Raw genomic sequence first — 15560 nt, forward strand, 5'->3', positions numbered from 1 at the left:
TCCCTGGGAAGGAAGACAAGGAGCACGAACAAGTGATCCCATGCAATGTTCCTCTCTGGAGCTCTGAAGAGACCAACCTCTCTTTTATACCTTTCTTTTAATTCTCTTTTATACTCTACAACTTTCAGGTTCTGCAATTACACTTTATTACTCACAGTCTAGACAGCTTATTGCTTCAAAAGAAGCAATAAACTACAGTCTACCCAAAGCACTTTTTATGCTGTTTTAAGAAAACAATAATGAACTGCTTATTGTAGTAGAATGAATCTGTACGTCTTTGAGACTGTCTTGAACTAAACCCAAAAGCAAGGTTATACATCATAACATATAAACCCAATTACCCCTAATTTTATTAGACATCTGACCACAATGAGCGCTTGCAAAAACACAGATGGATTGTAGAGAGTTGATTTTTTGCCAGTTGGCACAGTACTATTTTCAAACAGAGAAAACAAGGAAAACTCAGCAGAGAAAGAGTCTTTAACTAGAAAGAAGTGTGTCTTCTCCTGCATATAAACCTATTAAAGATTATCTCAAGTAATGCCACACATGCTCAAGTCTGTCTATGCACACAATGCACCCTCTGTCTTTTGTTTTTCAGTTTGTACACTCCATGAAGGTTAAGCTCAAAGAAAGTTCAGTCACTCCCAACCTGAAAGGTCCATCTTACCCGTGGGAGGGAAGGGGATAATAAATGAGAGAACTGTTTTGTTAAAATGCATTACATCGTGTAAGAAAACTAGGGATCTGCCAGCACACAACTACTTCAACACAAGGAACATCCTCAGCCAGGCAAGATTTTATTACTATTGATTTTTTATTAAAAACTATTAACACTAAATTATCTTACCGTAACCAGAAGAAAGATGCAGACTTCAACTAAGAAGAAACATTCAAGTTCTAGCACAAGCAGAAAACGAGCATGTGAGTACAGTGAGGAGAACGACAGGACAGAGGAGAGTCTCAATTCAGAAAGAAGTTCGTGTTCTGTGCAACGCATTTTAGGTGCACGCACTCAGGCTATGCGCTGGCAGGGAAGGCGCGTGGATGCAGTTTCAAGCAGAACCACCACAGCCACAGAGTTGACAGCGTGCCAGAGCGGGTGAGCTCTTCCCGCGTTCCTCTTCGCCAGCACAGCCTGAAGCAACAGGTTCCTCTCTCTTGAGGTGTGGCAGAATTAAAACCGACACCTACCTTAACCTATGTTCAACAACCCACATCACGCCACTTTTCATAAAATAGTAACTAGCTCAAATGTTTTCCTATTGTTACCTTCACACTAGGCAGTTAAACAAGATGGAACAGAGTCAAATGATTTGTCATCAGGACATTTACTAAAAGTTCAGAGTCTCTTCTGAAAATAACGTCAATGACTCTTACCTGGAAGATTCCCTCTTGAGAGGGTGTCCGTGTCCAAATTATATGTGTCTTGAAGCCGCAAGAGGGCTTTTGCTGCACCAGTCTGATCTTCGTCATTTGGGAAAAACTGCCGCTGGATAGTCATGTTGGAGATAAAGCCTGGGGAGACAGGAATTCTGTCACCTCTATGCATGAAACGACTCCCTGCTCCGGGGAAAGCTAACATTTCAGGAAAGGCCATTAATCAGTCAGGAAGAGCTATTAGCCCTTAGCCCTGCAGAGCACCAACACACACAGTAAGTTTGTTTCTAAAGGAAAGCATTTCATACAAAACCTTTTTTTTTTTTTTTTTTTACAAAAAAAAAAAGTTACATACAACAAAAAGACCACCCCCACATGGAGAACATTACAGATAATATATTGGTAGTTTTTGCAACCATTCCACTCAATCTGCCTTCCAAAAGGCTTTTCATTTAGTAACATGGAATGTACAAATAATTTAGAAGAGGGAAAAGGACAGTCAACGTTAAGAATAGCAGTGTAAAGATTAAGGTTGGTCAATAAAAAGATGAAAACCAAAAATGCTGATGTCTAATTGCAAACAGCTTTTGACAAGGCTTTAGGCAACTAAGCGGCCACTATGAACCCAACTGCTTTCTGAGGCATTAATGTATTTTTACGTAGAAACTTGAGAAACACACAAAGTTAAAAAGGTTTCTCAAGATCCATCTTCACACAACTCTGAATTGAACTCAAGGCGCATACTGAAAAGTTAGCATTTTGATTTTGTTTGCGAAAAGAAAGCACAGGAACAATCAAAAAGGAAAGAAAACTCAGGGGCTTTTTAAAGAATCACCAGGGTGACATTTGTGGAACAGCAGACAAGCAGGTTCTAGAAAGTAAAAAAATACTCTCTGGGAACTGTTCCCCGGTCATTAGTCACACCTAATCATCTGCCCTGTTATGAAAGGTTCCTACTCTTCCAGTGAACACACGCACAGCCGCTGCTATTGCTGTTACTTGAAGGGCCCTCCTGTAGAGCTAGTGCATTATCCTGTCTTCACAGGCAGACCTGACACTATTTTTCCCCTTCCCTTTAAAAAGCCTGGCAGGCTGCTTGCACTGCTGCAGGAAACAGAACTCCAGAAAGCCAGGAGGGCAGAACCAGCAGCCACCGAAAGGAACGGCATCAACAAAGTCGGCCACGAGGACCTCAGTTTGAAGAAACCGACAGCCACTCTGGCTTTTTCCGAAAAGGAACTTTTCTATTCAACAAACTCTTTCATCCCAACATCCAGAAGGACACCAAGCTTTACAGTGTTAACTAAGGACAGTGTCAATATGATGTTTGTTAAATTCATCTAATATCCACCAGTAGAAAAGTAAGCAGCATGACCAAAACCAGACAAAGCATAGTATGCAACGCTCAGCTGCAAAAACTTCCAAAAAAACAATGAACTGGCCAAATTTGTGCTTTTTGCCATACCCCAGTAGTCCTTTTTAACTATTCAGCCCTGATAACACTATCAAGTTTATGTAAAGGTGTTCCTGCTTTAAAAAACCCAAACATATCCTTTCATTCCTGTGCATCCTTTCTTTTACTACACTATTCTTCCCCCAGTATTTTCCTTTTTCCTGACAATTTTCTTAAAAACAAAAGTGCACTTTTGGGGGTTTTTTTCCTTCTCATTCACAAGAAGGACTTAAGATGCACTGGTCCAGATTTCCGGCTGGGAGCTGCAGAGCCTTTTCAGTTGGCATTTTCAGTTCCTCACAGCAACAAGCAGGAAGCTGAATGTGCTGCATCCTTATCAGAGACTAACCCCAGGTCATTTTTTAGAGCTCCACTTTTTTATCATTTCTTACTACAGACCTGCACCTGGTATTAGTTAGTTGTTGAGATAGATTATCACAGGTCAAATATCATCATCCCAGCTTCCTTGCTGCTAACTGTCTTTTGCAGTCAACTATTTTATGTCCTGTTTCTTACTGAAGAACTTCTACTCTTGCTGAGGAAAAGAGGCAGCAAAGTGTATGCTACACTAATTAAGATCAGTTCCACAAACGCTCAGTCTCTGCAACATTCAAGTTTTGAACTATCGCACCTTAACCACTCTGGGCATACCAGCAGCAACAGCGCTTGACCGTACTCTAAGACAGTCCCACATATCTCGCACTCAGAAGAGTTTCGTTCCCTTTTTTCTGTTCAATGAAGTTGTCACATTTAAGAGATGAAATTTCCTAACATACTAGATCGCAAGAAGTGGGAGAGTACGTGAAGCAAGCCCTGATCCTCTGCAAAATTTAAAGCATCCAAGGAGATTATTCAGTTTAAACATCACAGTTTTCCTGAATTTGCGTAAAGCTCAGATTACAGCACAAGGACAGCAAAATGGCCAGTCTTCTGGGATTATTTTCTATGAGGGCATCTCAAAAGCAGACTTACAAATCTAATTCAAACCATGACGTTTGAAAGACATAGTCCAGTAAATGCAATTATAATGTGATCTTTGTTCTTACTACAGGCACACTTACCATCCGACATGTCCTTCAGAACCAGGCTCTCCAGCTCACCCCACTCTGTGTTAAGCCGTTTCATCAACTTGAATGCATTTACAGGATGTCCCAAAAACCCCTCTGGGTCCTTTGTAGCAGTATCTGTGAGCTGATCCAATTTCTCTGCCCACCTATAGTGAAAATATACATTCCTTACAGTCTCCTATAAAAGTCTGCCAATGCACTATAAAACTGATTTCAAGCTACTCAACAGTCTTTGGTAATAAAAAACCCAACACAAATTGCAAGCTTTTTCATTGTCTGTATATAAAGCTCTCCCAAAAGGAACGAGAGGGGATTTTTTTTTTAATCTTCTTCCTCAGCTGCAGCCTAAATCTTGTGCTGCTCTTGCGGTCTTTGTTGGAATGCTGCTGAACAAACTCCTTTCTACAAATACCAAATGCAGTATGCCAGCAGATCCATTATGAGTTTTCATGCAGGACTAATCAAAAACAAAGCTTTACCTATGTTTTTTATCTTTTATTTTTAAATGCTCTTTTTTCTAAAGTTTACAAAATACAGAACACTTGTCTCCAATTATTTTACATTTAGACACACACTCTTAAATCTATGATGAGCCCCTTGCCTCCTACCGCAAAACTGCCTTCCATCCTGGTAAGCCTGTATTAAGACACATGTAGTTCTCATGCTCCCAAATGAGGGGCACAAATCAACTTTCTGGTGCTACGGTTCTGACTCCACAAACCTCTCCAACTCTGCCAGGGACAGAAGTCATTCACAATTGCAATGCACCCTCAAACAAGCACACCTTTCAACAGCTACTGTTGTTCATCTATCATTTTGATTAGATTTAACAAACATCCATCCAGAGAGTCTGCTCCAGTCTCAAGTCAGCAAGCACACCAGTCGTGCTATAAGCACCAGCGCTATGCTACTACGTGACTGAAAAACAACCAAACTTCTCCTCTCTATCTGAAACAATGCAGATCTAGAACATGAAGACAGGTAACGATGCTGTGAAAATTAATGTTAAAAAAGCCACGCCTCACGGAGAATACCAAACATCAACACTAACATAAGGCAAATACAAAGTCTATATAGCCTGGAGGGAACTCTGTACACGAGCCAGCATTAAGCTTGTTCCACAATTTGGTATGCCTGAATTAAGTTTGCCTGCTTTACCTGAGACAGGTAGATGTTTATAACTGTTAAAGGTGCCACCGTTTGCATTCACTCTTCCCACAGTCTTTAGTTGTTCTCCTATGCTCTGACAGCCCCTGCCTGGGTTTTTGCCAGCAGCAACGCGAGTGAAGGGGTTCCCTGCAAAGCAGTGCTCAAAGTGCTCCCATGGACCAACTCCAGCTACTAGCAAGCCAAAGACGGAAGAAACCAATTTCAACAAATTGTGCATTCACGTTGCACATGGTAAATCCATCGTACATTTCCCACTGCATGACTATCAAACTTAATGAGTAGCTGAAAGTCACTGCAACCATGAGCCACAACCACAGAGCTAGGATTTCTTTCAAGTAGTTTCTGTTTCATAAAACCCTCACCACAAGCCACCCACAAGGTGTGAACCATCCTCTGCATTTCAGCAAATTACCAACTCTCACTGAGTTTAAGTCAACACAAGCTACCAATATCCTTCAGCCAAAGTACAGAGCCCAACAAACTCAAATGACAGTGGCATTTTTTCCAGGTTCTTCTCTGTGACAGTTAATTTAACTTTTCTGACCTGACAGCAAGCATCTCTAATGTAATAAAACCAGAGCTGCAATGCTTATATGATAACCTGTATTTACACATTTTGGGATATCCAGTTGGCATGCTCCCATCTTAATTTGTAGCTGTAAAGAACATACTTACAACATTCCAAACCTGTGAGGAAATCCAACTCTGTATTTTAAGTGATAAAAATAAATACAGTCCGACGGAAGTATCTTTCTTCCCGGATGGTAGAATGTAATACACAAAGGCTAAAATAAAATGCATGCATCTATCTAAAACTGCTTAAACATCCTCATGACAGATTTATACACATTTTTGAAAGCTGGGAAATGATCTTGTTCAGCGATACAAAATTTTTATTTCTAGCTGTGATAAAATCTGACATATTGGACTCTGGTCTTCACGGCTATAGAGCCGAGCAACACAGTAACGGCAAAGGTCAGGTCTCGTTATTTTTAAAAGCAGTAAATAAGTTTTTATTTTACTTTTAAATCTAAATATAGCATCTAGAAAGAGACTCTGCTCTTGTAGTGGGTTATTACTATTTGTTGGTTAGCCAATGTGGCCACATCAACACTTTTTAGTGCTTTTACCTCTAGTGTATCATTGCAGTCCTTGTAACACTCATTTGGAGACTTCTTAGGTTTTAGTTTCCACTAAGCAAATTGTCATTCAAAGAACTACAACCCCTTGGGAATTACGTGCAAGCAGGAGTGCTGAAGTGAAGGTATCATACAGAAAGTGGGTTGATTAGATTCCATCATTAGAAAGCTGCATAAAACAAACTAATGGCTCAGGGATAATAACTTAGGACAAAAACCCAGCAAAACCTGCTAGTTTAAGCTTTGCCTCAGAGGAAAAATTCCACAAACTTAATCAGCCTTAGGAAGCGCTTTTTACATAAGAGCGGACTCAAATTATTAACTATTAGCATTGTGAAACAAGCTACTTACTTTTTGATCTGTTCCAGCTTGCTTTCTTCTGCCTTGATGTAATCTTTCAGTGACACCACCAGATCTTTTTCTGTATTAATTAAGTCTGTCATATGACCTAGAAAACAAATGACTTTGGTTAGACAAGGAGAAAGAAAACAATCTGAGAACTGGGAAATTAGAGGCGCTCTTCCTCTCTTCTACTTTCTTCCCCTCTTCAACCCTTTCTTCCCCAAAGGCCTTCTGCATTTGCTTAAATAATCCAGGAGGAGTATTTGAATAAGGCTTCTTGCATTTTATGTTTTTTGAAGGAGAAAAATCTCGTGTTGGACCAACCTTGTTGCCATGGAAATTAATGTAGTATCACATATTTATTATTAGAACTAATTTAGGATTCATTTGAAAAAGGAAGCAGGTTGCAACAGAGCAATCTTTCACTGAAGCATACATAATCTAGAGCAAATAAAGACAAAGCTACAGAAATATAAAGCCTTCACGTTTGATATACAATACTAATTTAGCATTTCATTTTCAAGATCACTCACATGACTTCAATGGGTCCCCTAACAGACTCTGTTATTAATTGTAATTGCTTCGTTTCCTGCAAACAGGCAGCTGAACTGGTTCATCACGAGGTGATACAGTCCACAACTTCAGCTGTGTCACAGGCCATCAGAACTCAAGAGAGTACACTGACATACTGGTGTCATTATGGACCCCCAGCAGCTATTTGGCTTGCTTCTACATATGTGCAACAGTCCACACCAAAATTTTGTTTTAAATACAATACCTATAAGAATACATAATGAATGCAAAGCCTAGCCTGGGGCATCAGACTAACTAGACTGACTTAACTCAAAGCATGTTTCTCCCAGAAGAAGTCAGTAAGGTCATAAGAACCAGTAAGCGGATTTAGTTCTGTACCAATTAAATCCTTGCACATGCCATTAACATATCATTGCAAAATCAGTTTTGAGAGCCATCAAGAAATTCTTTTGGCTATGCAGCATATACACCAAAGCATGTCTCACCAATGGACGTGAAGAAGTCCGTATGGGCGTAAGAAAAAGGCAGCAGAAGTCCAAGGGCTACGGTATACCAAATCTTGCTGAATGCCATAGTTCAACAGCTGTCACCTCACCACGTACCTATGAAAGAAACATAAAGTAGGTAAAAAAATCCATATTCGCCAGAGAGTTGAATTGACCTTCAAGAGAAATAGCTTATTCTCTTGGGGCTGCCGCTAGCTCTTGAGGCAGCAGAATCTTGACAAGCATAAGCAGCTCTCACAGAGGACTGATGCCCTTCTGCAGAATTTCTTATACTTTGTCTTCTGTGGTAAGGAAAGAAAGACTAGCTTGGAGACAGGGTCTTCACAAGCTTCATCTTTTTGACACCTAAGACATGCTTCAGATAGAAATGCTTCACAAAACCCACCAAAAAACCCAAGGTCAAACACTGGAAAAAAACCCATAATACCAAGTTAATATATATTTTATCAAGTTCATCCACCCAACTATTTGATCAGTCAGAAAGATGCCAGTGGAGCAGGTCTAAGTTAAAACCCTACACGACCAGTCCACAGAGTAAGTTACTTGCATGCCTCTGCTTTTCAGCTGCCACTGCCATGAAGGAGCCTCCATACCTGATACAAAAGGCTTCTCTTGGCTGGTTCACAGTTAGCCCCTGGATCAGTCCACAGCAGGCAGTGCTTTCTCCCACAAACAGCTGCCAGGCTCTCAGCCTTTCAAGATCCTGAACCCTTTTAACAGCCTAGGATTTCCTCACTACTGCATACTTTAAAAGTAATTATGCTGTCTTGGAATTCACAAGATTTACTTTTTGCCAAACACAAAAACTTAAACTCTCACGTACTGTATCTGCTCAGAAAAATTAAAACCACCACAGGTACTAACAGAAACTGTTTTACAACTCTTCCATCAGCAAGACAACTAATGAAAAAAAAAAAAAGAAAAAAGCAACTTCATGAAGCAAGTCCAGCTACAAAGTGGTTCAGCCTATTCAGGGAAGAAAGCAATATGCTTTTGATTGAGCTGACAGTACTGATAGCAAACAACATAAACCTAGGTGTGCCATTCACACAAGGAAGGCGTAAACAAAATCAGAAAAGTGCAAAAGTCACACCCAGAGAAAAATCATTCCACCCACAAGTGGGGGTATTAATGGGAAACACTCCCTTGACTCCAGAGTGCAGGATCTCTTCTCATATTGCACCTGAAGGGTGAGGAAACAGTTCCCTCCTTTCCTTTCCACAGCTAGCACTACCGAAAAAGCAGTACTCTGGTTTAGATTCACTGACTCTGTGGACTGCCTCTTGGACAGGACAAGCACAGTTTAGCTGGCACTAACAGGAACAACAGGAAACTCGGAGCCTAGAAAAGCAGCACAATTTCCAACTCTTATAAATCATCAGAAATCTGCATGACCACAATTGGAAGGGCTGAAACACTCTGACACATTCACTAGCAGAAAGTTGTAAAGTAAAAACATGGAGAGGGAAGCCTGGAGTCCTGCTTTTTCCCCATCGAGCCAGACGCCTCAGCCTCCCCAATGCTCTAAACCAGCCCTGCTGTCCACAGCAGCATTCCTCACCTCCTCCTCACTTGCTCATCCCCTCCACAGGCAGCTAGGCAACAAGCTAAATCAGACTATTTCAAACTAATTAAAAAAAAAAAATCCCCCAAAAGCTCATTTCAAGTTCAATTCTGATACAGTTCACTATATAGCCACGTAACATCCGTGCCAGTACAAGAGGGCAATTTGGAGACAAGAACCGGCAGCCAAAGAGAGCAAAGGAAGGCAAGATTGCTGTTTCTAGTAGCAGCACAGGTTTAATCCATTTGTGAAACTCCAGCCCTAAACACAATGAATATACAACCCTCCAGCCGGCCTGTAACACCTACCTAGTTTTCAGCATAAACCAGGGATCCTGGTAAGGTCTATACAACTGTACGTACCTCTTCTGTGACTAATGTCAGTCTCATTAAACAAGAACTCCAATTAGGCAATTGCTGTAAATTAATGGGTCACATCTGGAATCAAGTTTTCTTGCTGGCAAATTTCCTATCACTCTTTACTTAAAAGAAGCTGTTATCTACACGCACAAGGACACTGATGTGTATCTGCACTCCTATTAAAAACACTGCTGAATTCATATTTTGCTGTGCAGAAAGCCAAGTGCCTCCTGCTCATTCAGCACTCAAGCTAATACATCTGTGAATCAATTACAGAGCACAAACAGTTCTACTACATGATAAATATTTGCCAACATTATCAGTACTCAGAATTCATTGAGCTATTTGTTTACTGCACTCAGTGAAACACAAGAAAAGCTTCAGAAAGTTTACTTTTTTTACGAGTAATCAATATGAAACTTTTCTAAAACACAAACAAAACAAAAACACACCAAAAAGGTGATGAAAAAGATGCGTCCTCTCCACCTACAGCTCTTGGTGATAGCCTTCCACCTTGCACGATAGAATGCTGCCTTAAAGCCTGTTTGAGTAGCATACTTTGGAAACAGTTTTACCTCTTCTCCACCTGCCTTTACAGCCTGCTCCAGTACTGGGCTGACTTCGAACGCAGTTGCCACCCTATTCCCTCCTCACACCTCACAGGCAGACAGGAGAATGAGTGCGTGGCAACGGTCACAATTTGCAACGAGGGAAATTCTAACTAGGTACAAAGAAAAGGTTGCTCACAGCTACAGCAGTTAGGCACTAGAAGGAGGTTGCCCAGATAAATTGGATTTCCCATTCTTGAAAGAATTTCAAAATTAAACAGGACAAGCCTGCGGGCAGCCTAACCTTCAAGCTCACCCAGCTTCAAACAAGTTAGGCTAAATGATGTCCAGAGGTCACTTCCAGCTTCATTTGTCTTTCATTTCACAGTCTCCAGACTTTCTGTCATTTGCAAGGACTCAGACTCCCGTAATAGCTTTCAGCCACCCAAGATTACTTCCCTCCCAGACAGAATTCAGAGACTTGGAAAGAGAGCCCAAGGCAGCAGCCAGCCAAGCTCTCACTGCCCTAACGGCAGTTGCTAAGTAGCACGGCTTTCAAAACTACTGCAGAAGGATCAGCTACAGGTTCCCAAATCAAAGAAAATAAAGCTCAGCTAAGATAGATGCTGGAAATCTCTTAGACGCACAAGCTGCCAAATAAGTAGGCTTAATTTCTTCCTGTCAGTGACATGAACTAAAACAAGATGAAAATCCTCTCTACATTATTCCTGTCAGTCTGACTCTCCTCCTCAGCCGTGTCCCTCAGGCAAACACAAAGATGGCAGCTGAGCATCTCAGAGAGGAGGGAATCCGCTACCCCCACACAGAAGTGGGTGTCCAGCTGACAGCTTTAACACAGGAGCTTTCTGACTTTCCATAAGAAGTACACTTGCTAAGCTTTGAAACAGTGAAACATGACAGTACAGGAAAAAAAAAACCAACAATGGGAAAAATAGCAAAGAACACACAAACATGTAGATAGAAGTAAAACAAAGCAGCAATTAGACAAGTGATACTGCCAAGCATGGCACAGGAATCCCCAAACAGTAGGGATAGGCAACAAATGCCATTTTAAATGATGAAACTTAGAGGTGGGTTTTTTGAGGACTTTTAAAGAGTTCAGCTCTGCTCTACAAGTAGAAACAACCTCCAAGAGTCACAGGAGAGTAGACATGCACATAGCATCCATGCAACCAGAAGGAAAAGTTAAGACAAACTACGGAGAGTGATATAACCTCACAACAATCGAGGTCACGCTAATTTGTGACCAAAGACTGAAGCATTTAACTGAAGATGCTTACAACACAAGTCTTCTCACTGACAATTCCAAGCTCCCAGGTGCTTACCAGGATCCAGAAAACAAGACAGAAAATGGAAACTGAGGGTATACTTCAACATGGAATTATTCTGGAATAGCTCTAGCTTAATTCCAAAACAGCTTCTTTATTTAGGTAAGAAATAAGTGACCTACTCAAAATTAAGTCTGCTACAAGGCCAGAAGTCAAAACTGCAGCACCAAGATCCTCAACTTTTGATTTAAATACTGGTCCACTCTCACAATCCTTACAGTATCCCACTGTATGTAAAACTAAACAAAAAACCAAACAAAAACAGTTAAACTGCACTAAACCTCTCCTGCCTCAAGGACAGCTGAAGTTATAGTCTCATGACGTGATGTGACTGGAAATACTACTCAAAAGGGAAGAGCTTTCCCAGAGTAAGCAGTAAGTACCAAGATGATTTAGCTGTTGTCATTGCTTAACAGTCTCAGAGGACAGAAACGCTAGAATCCAGTTCCCTACATTCTCTAGCACGCTACATTTAAAGGCTGTTTTAAAATTAAGATCCAAGCAGTAAGAGAAGAAAGATTTTCTAGAATTGCTAACAAAAGAACATGGCATGGTTTAGGCTTCTTTTTAATGACAAAGTTGTAATATAAGTCATCTTTTTTATATAAAAGTAACATAATAATCCAGTAAGAGTTGAGAATAAATGTTAGAGTCAAGTAGATGATGTGTTTTAAGTATTATTAACTGCGAGCTTCAAGACCACATTTGTGAGTCTCACTATAGAACAGGCGTGTTCACACACCGATTTAGTACCCAAGGAACTCAAGCAAGTTTCTCCTTGGTTTCTTCCAGACTAAGACTGAATGGACACAGGCCTCTCGGATCCCACTTGTTTTAACTTTCTAAGCCAAGACAAAGAACACTGGCGATGGAGCAGAGCACTTATCTTATTAGACACAACAAGCAGGAGGCTATCCTTCTAGTTATCCTTCTGCTCAAGGATTAGCAGAGTATCTATAGAGATATACAGAATGTTTTCCGATACTAAGAGTGATTATAAAGAAAGCAGGACAATCCCAACAATCAACAGCTGAAAAATAGTAACAGATAAGAGCTCTTTCAAGCTGAAGTTGTAGCCCTGCAGGTGGTTCCGCAGTAGCATAAAGCCTGCTCCTCTTGAGGGGAACAGCAAGTCATTCTGAAATTATTGCAAGAACACTGCCTACAAATACATAGCACAAGTGACAGCAAAGATGCTGTTTCAGCACAGAAAGTCCTTCCTCAGTTAAACAGACACAATTTATCAAGTAAGGTTTTTTCAACAAGTATATTCTTTCAGACCGCTTTATTGAAAAAAAAAACAAAAACCAAACCAGTTTGTTTATCTATATCAACCTCAACACGGAGGCAGAGTTTTCCTCCCACAAACCTGTATTTATCCTCACACCTTCCACAGGGTTACTCATTATCTATCCTTTAATGTTTTTCAAACTGCACTGGGTATTTTCTAATCTGCCTCAAAATCATAGCTTTAATTGCTAGATTTTAAAATCACTCATTATGCAACAATGTTTAAACCTCTACAGGTCAGAGCCACTCTCTCTTCTGGCTCAATGCATAGCTCTTAATGTGTACATTAACCCTGCTGTTGAACTGAAGTTTCTGCAGCAGCTCCCATCTCCACACCACCACCTCAGCTGTGCCTGTAGATGACCCATCATGTGTAGGGCTACACAGTGAATTAGTGAAGGGAAGTAATCCACATCAGCTGCTTTCTGCTGGGAGGTGAGAAGTGATATCCCCTCCATACTTTCATTTTGTGGTTTATCAGATGTACCACCCCGTATGAACAGCACAGATCAGGAACTGCTTAGAACAGCACTGCCACTGAACAGCAGTTCATGAAATAGCGCTGCTTCCTCAGCTTCTAGATGAATTAACAGCTAGAAGAGATGTGCCTACTAACGCCACAATCACTGCTTAAATGGCAGAATTGACACTCTTAGCATAGCAAGATTTAGGCACATTCCTGCTACTTCGAGTTCCGGGGGGGCGGGGAGATTAAAAAAAAAAAAAATCAGTACCAGTTCTGTCAGCACATAATTAAGCAGCAGAACAGAGTGCTCTAGGTCAAATCAAATGCTTTGTAGTGCGGTTCAAGACATTCAAATGCATCCAACAATGATCCAAAAGTAGTAATAGCTGTAGAAGAGTAAGACAGAACATCTCTTATCCCAAAAGCAGACCTCTGTTTCCTGAACAAACTGGGAAGTCATTACCTTCGCTTTCCACCCTGTGCCCCTGTTTGCACACTTAGCCAAACAGTCTTTGGCATCATAAGAAGCTGCATTTAACATTTATCTACTTCTGGTAACCAATAGCTTCTTTCATTTATTAAAAGCTTGAGCACTGAATCCTTACGTATCCAAAAGAGGTGAATAGTTAAGTACTTGAGCACCCTCTGCAACTCCTCTTACTGAATTCAGCAGAGAAAAAATGTATGAAACTGAAGACCGGGCAATCCTTTTAACACCTTCTATCTGTAATCCTCAACTACCTTTTCTCTAAAAGCATCCAGTTTTGCAGGTAAACAGGAAGATTTAGTCTATGCATATCTAACATTTTTATTTTCTCTTCGTTCCAGAGCATCCTCAAGACTCCATGCTGGAGTTTTTCCTTTTAGTTAGGTTAAGTTCTATCAAGATACCTGCTCACAGGTACAGCTTACTGCAAAGTTAGATGCAAAATCGGTTTTACATAATTCAATTGGCTGACTCCAACCCAAAGTAGTAGAAAGGGAAATCAAGATAAGCCTTATTCCCCACGATGCAATCACTACACACAGCGCCCGTGGTTACAAACACATTGTGTGACAACCAGTGCTTATGCAAAGTAACTTTTCATCCATCCATGCATGAAATCGTTTCATTGCCCGAACGGCTCTTAAAACCCCAAAGGCAGCACAAACAAGCGGGCCACCAGCTGCACGTAGCTCCCTTTTATTCAGCCCCAAGAGCAGCAGTTCCCGGCTGAAGAGATGCCGACAAGCCGGTTCCCGGCCGGTGCCCGGGGAGGTCCCACAAAGCAGGGGTGGGACCGGCGGGCGAGAGCCCACCTGCGCCACGCACCCCCGGCGGGGAGCGGGGATGGGGGGGGCAGCTCCGAGCTGCTCAGGGCCACGTTTAAACGCCGGGCGCAGGGAACGGGCCGCACGGCCGCGGCTCCTGGGAGGAGAAGGCGGAGGCGGCACTGTTTAGTCTACCAGCCGCGGAGAAGCCGGGCGGGCCGCCACGGCCCTGCCTGCCGGTGCGGCGGCGCCCTCCCGCCCCCCTCCGGAGGCTGCCGGCTCCCGTTACGTAACGGCCGGGAGGGCCGGGGCACCGGCCCCTCGCCGGGAGAGCCGGCGGAGCGCTGCCACGTATCGCCCCCACCCCCGCCCACGTAGCGGCCGCCAAGGCGGCCGGACCCCGACGCTCCCCTGACGGCGCGCCGCGACATTCGCCTGACTGACTGACCCACCCACCCGGCGGCGGCAGCACCGGTGGGAAGCGGGGACGGGAGCGGCCGGGCCTCACCTGAGCGAAGGGGGCGGCGGCTGACGGGGCGCGGAAGGAACGACGGCGGTAACGGACGGCCGCGAGCTGCCCCGTGGCGTAACCAACCGCGCGCGGCCGGCCCCACAGAGGCTTTTATAGGCGCCCAGGCCACGCCCCCCCGTCCCGCGCGAGGCGGGGGGGAGGGGGGCGGAGCAGGCGGGCGGTGCGCTACGTGAGCTCGGTCACAACGGCGGCTGCTCCACTGCGCACGCGCCGCCGCCGCTCCTCCACGTGGGCGCTGTGGGCGCGCGGCCCTGGGGGTCCCCCCCGCCGCCCTCCCGGGGAGCGCAGCGCCTGGGCGGCACCAGCGAGGAAAGGCTCAGCGGGGCGGGGGGGGCGTTCGTTCTTTGTCAGTAGGCGGAAAGAAATGAGTTGCAAACGGGCACCTCGAGCAGGACAATAAAAACTGTGAGAAGCATTCAGCCAAAAGTGGCATTTCTGGAATAAAAGTTCCCAGAAAAGGCCTACAGTGCCGGGAGCGGGGGGGGGTCACTGCCTGCAGCCCGGCTCCCAGCCCTGCTGCCAGGGGAGCTGAGCCCTGAGCCACACACCCCCCCCCCCCCAACATCCCTCTGCTCCCCAGAGGAGATGCAGAGCCCAGAGCAGGGGCCTG

General features: G+C 43.3%; 1 protein-coding gene across 5 annotated transcripts in view; it reads right to left on the reverse strand.

Moving 5' to 3' along the window:
* Positions 1-15079, reverse strand: part of P4HA1 (prolyl 4-hydroxylase subunit alpha 1) — a 34167-nt gene extending 19088 nt beyond the window's left edge. For all 5 annotated transcript variants that reach the window (XM_054831414.1, XM_054831411.1, XM_054831409.1 and 2 more), the window contains exons 1-5: positions 14927-15079; positions 7571-7687; positions 6561-6657; positions 3895-4046; positions 1381-1518 (exon numbers count right to left, since the gene is read on the reverse strand). In XM_054831414.1, coding sequence (XP_054687389.1) covers positions 1381-1518; positions 3895-4046; positions 6561-6657; positions 7571-7658 — 475 coding nt within the window. In that variant the 5' untranslated portion in view covers positions 7659-7687; positions 14927-15079. The remainder of the gene's footprint in view (positions 1-1380; positions 1519-3894; positions 4047-6560; positions 6658-7570; positions 7688-14926) is intronic.
* Between the last annotated feature and the right edge of the window lie 481 nt (positions 15080-15560).

Source organism: Grus americana, chromosome 7 (genome assembly GCF_028858705.1).
Source record: "Grus americana isolate bGruAme1 chromosome 7, bGruAme1.mat, whole genome shotgun sequence".
NCBI lineage: Eukaryota > Metazoa > Chordata > Aves > Gruiformes > Gruidae > Grus > Grus americana.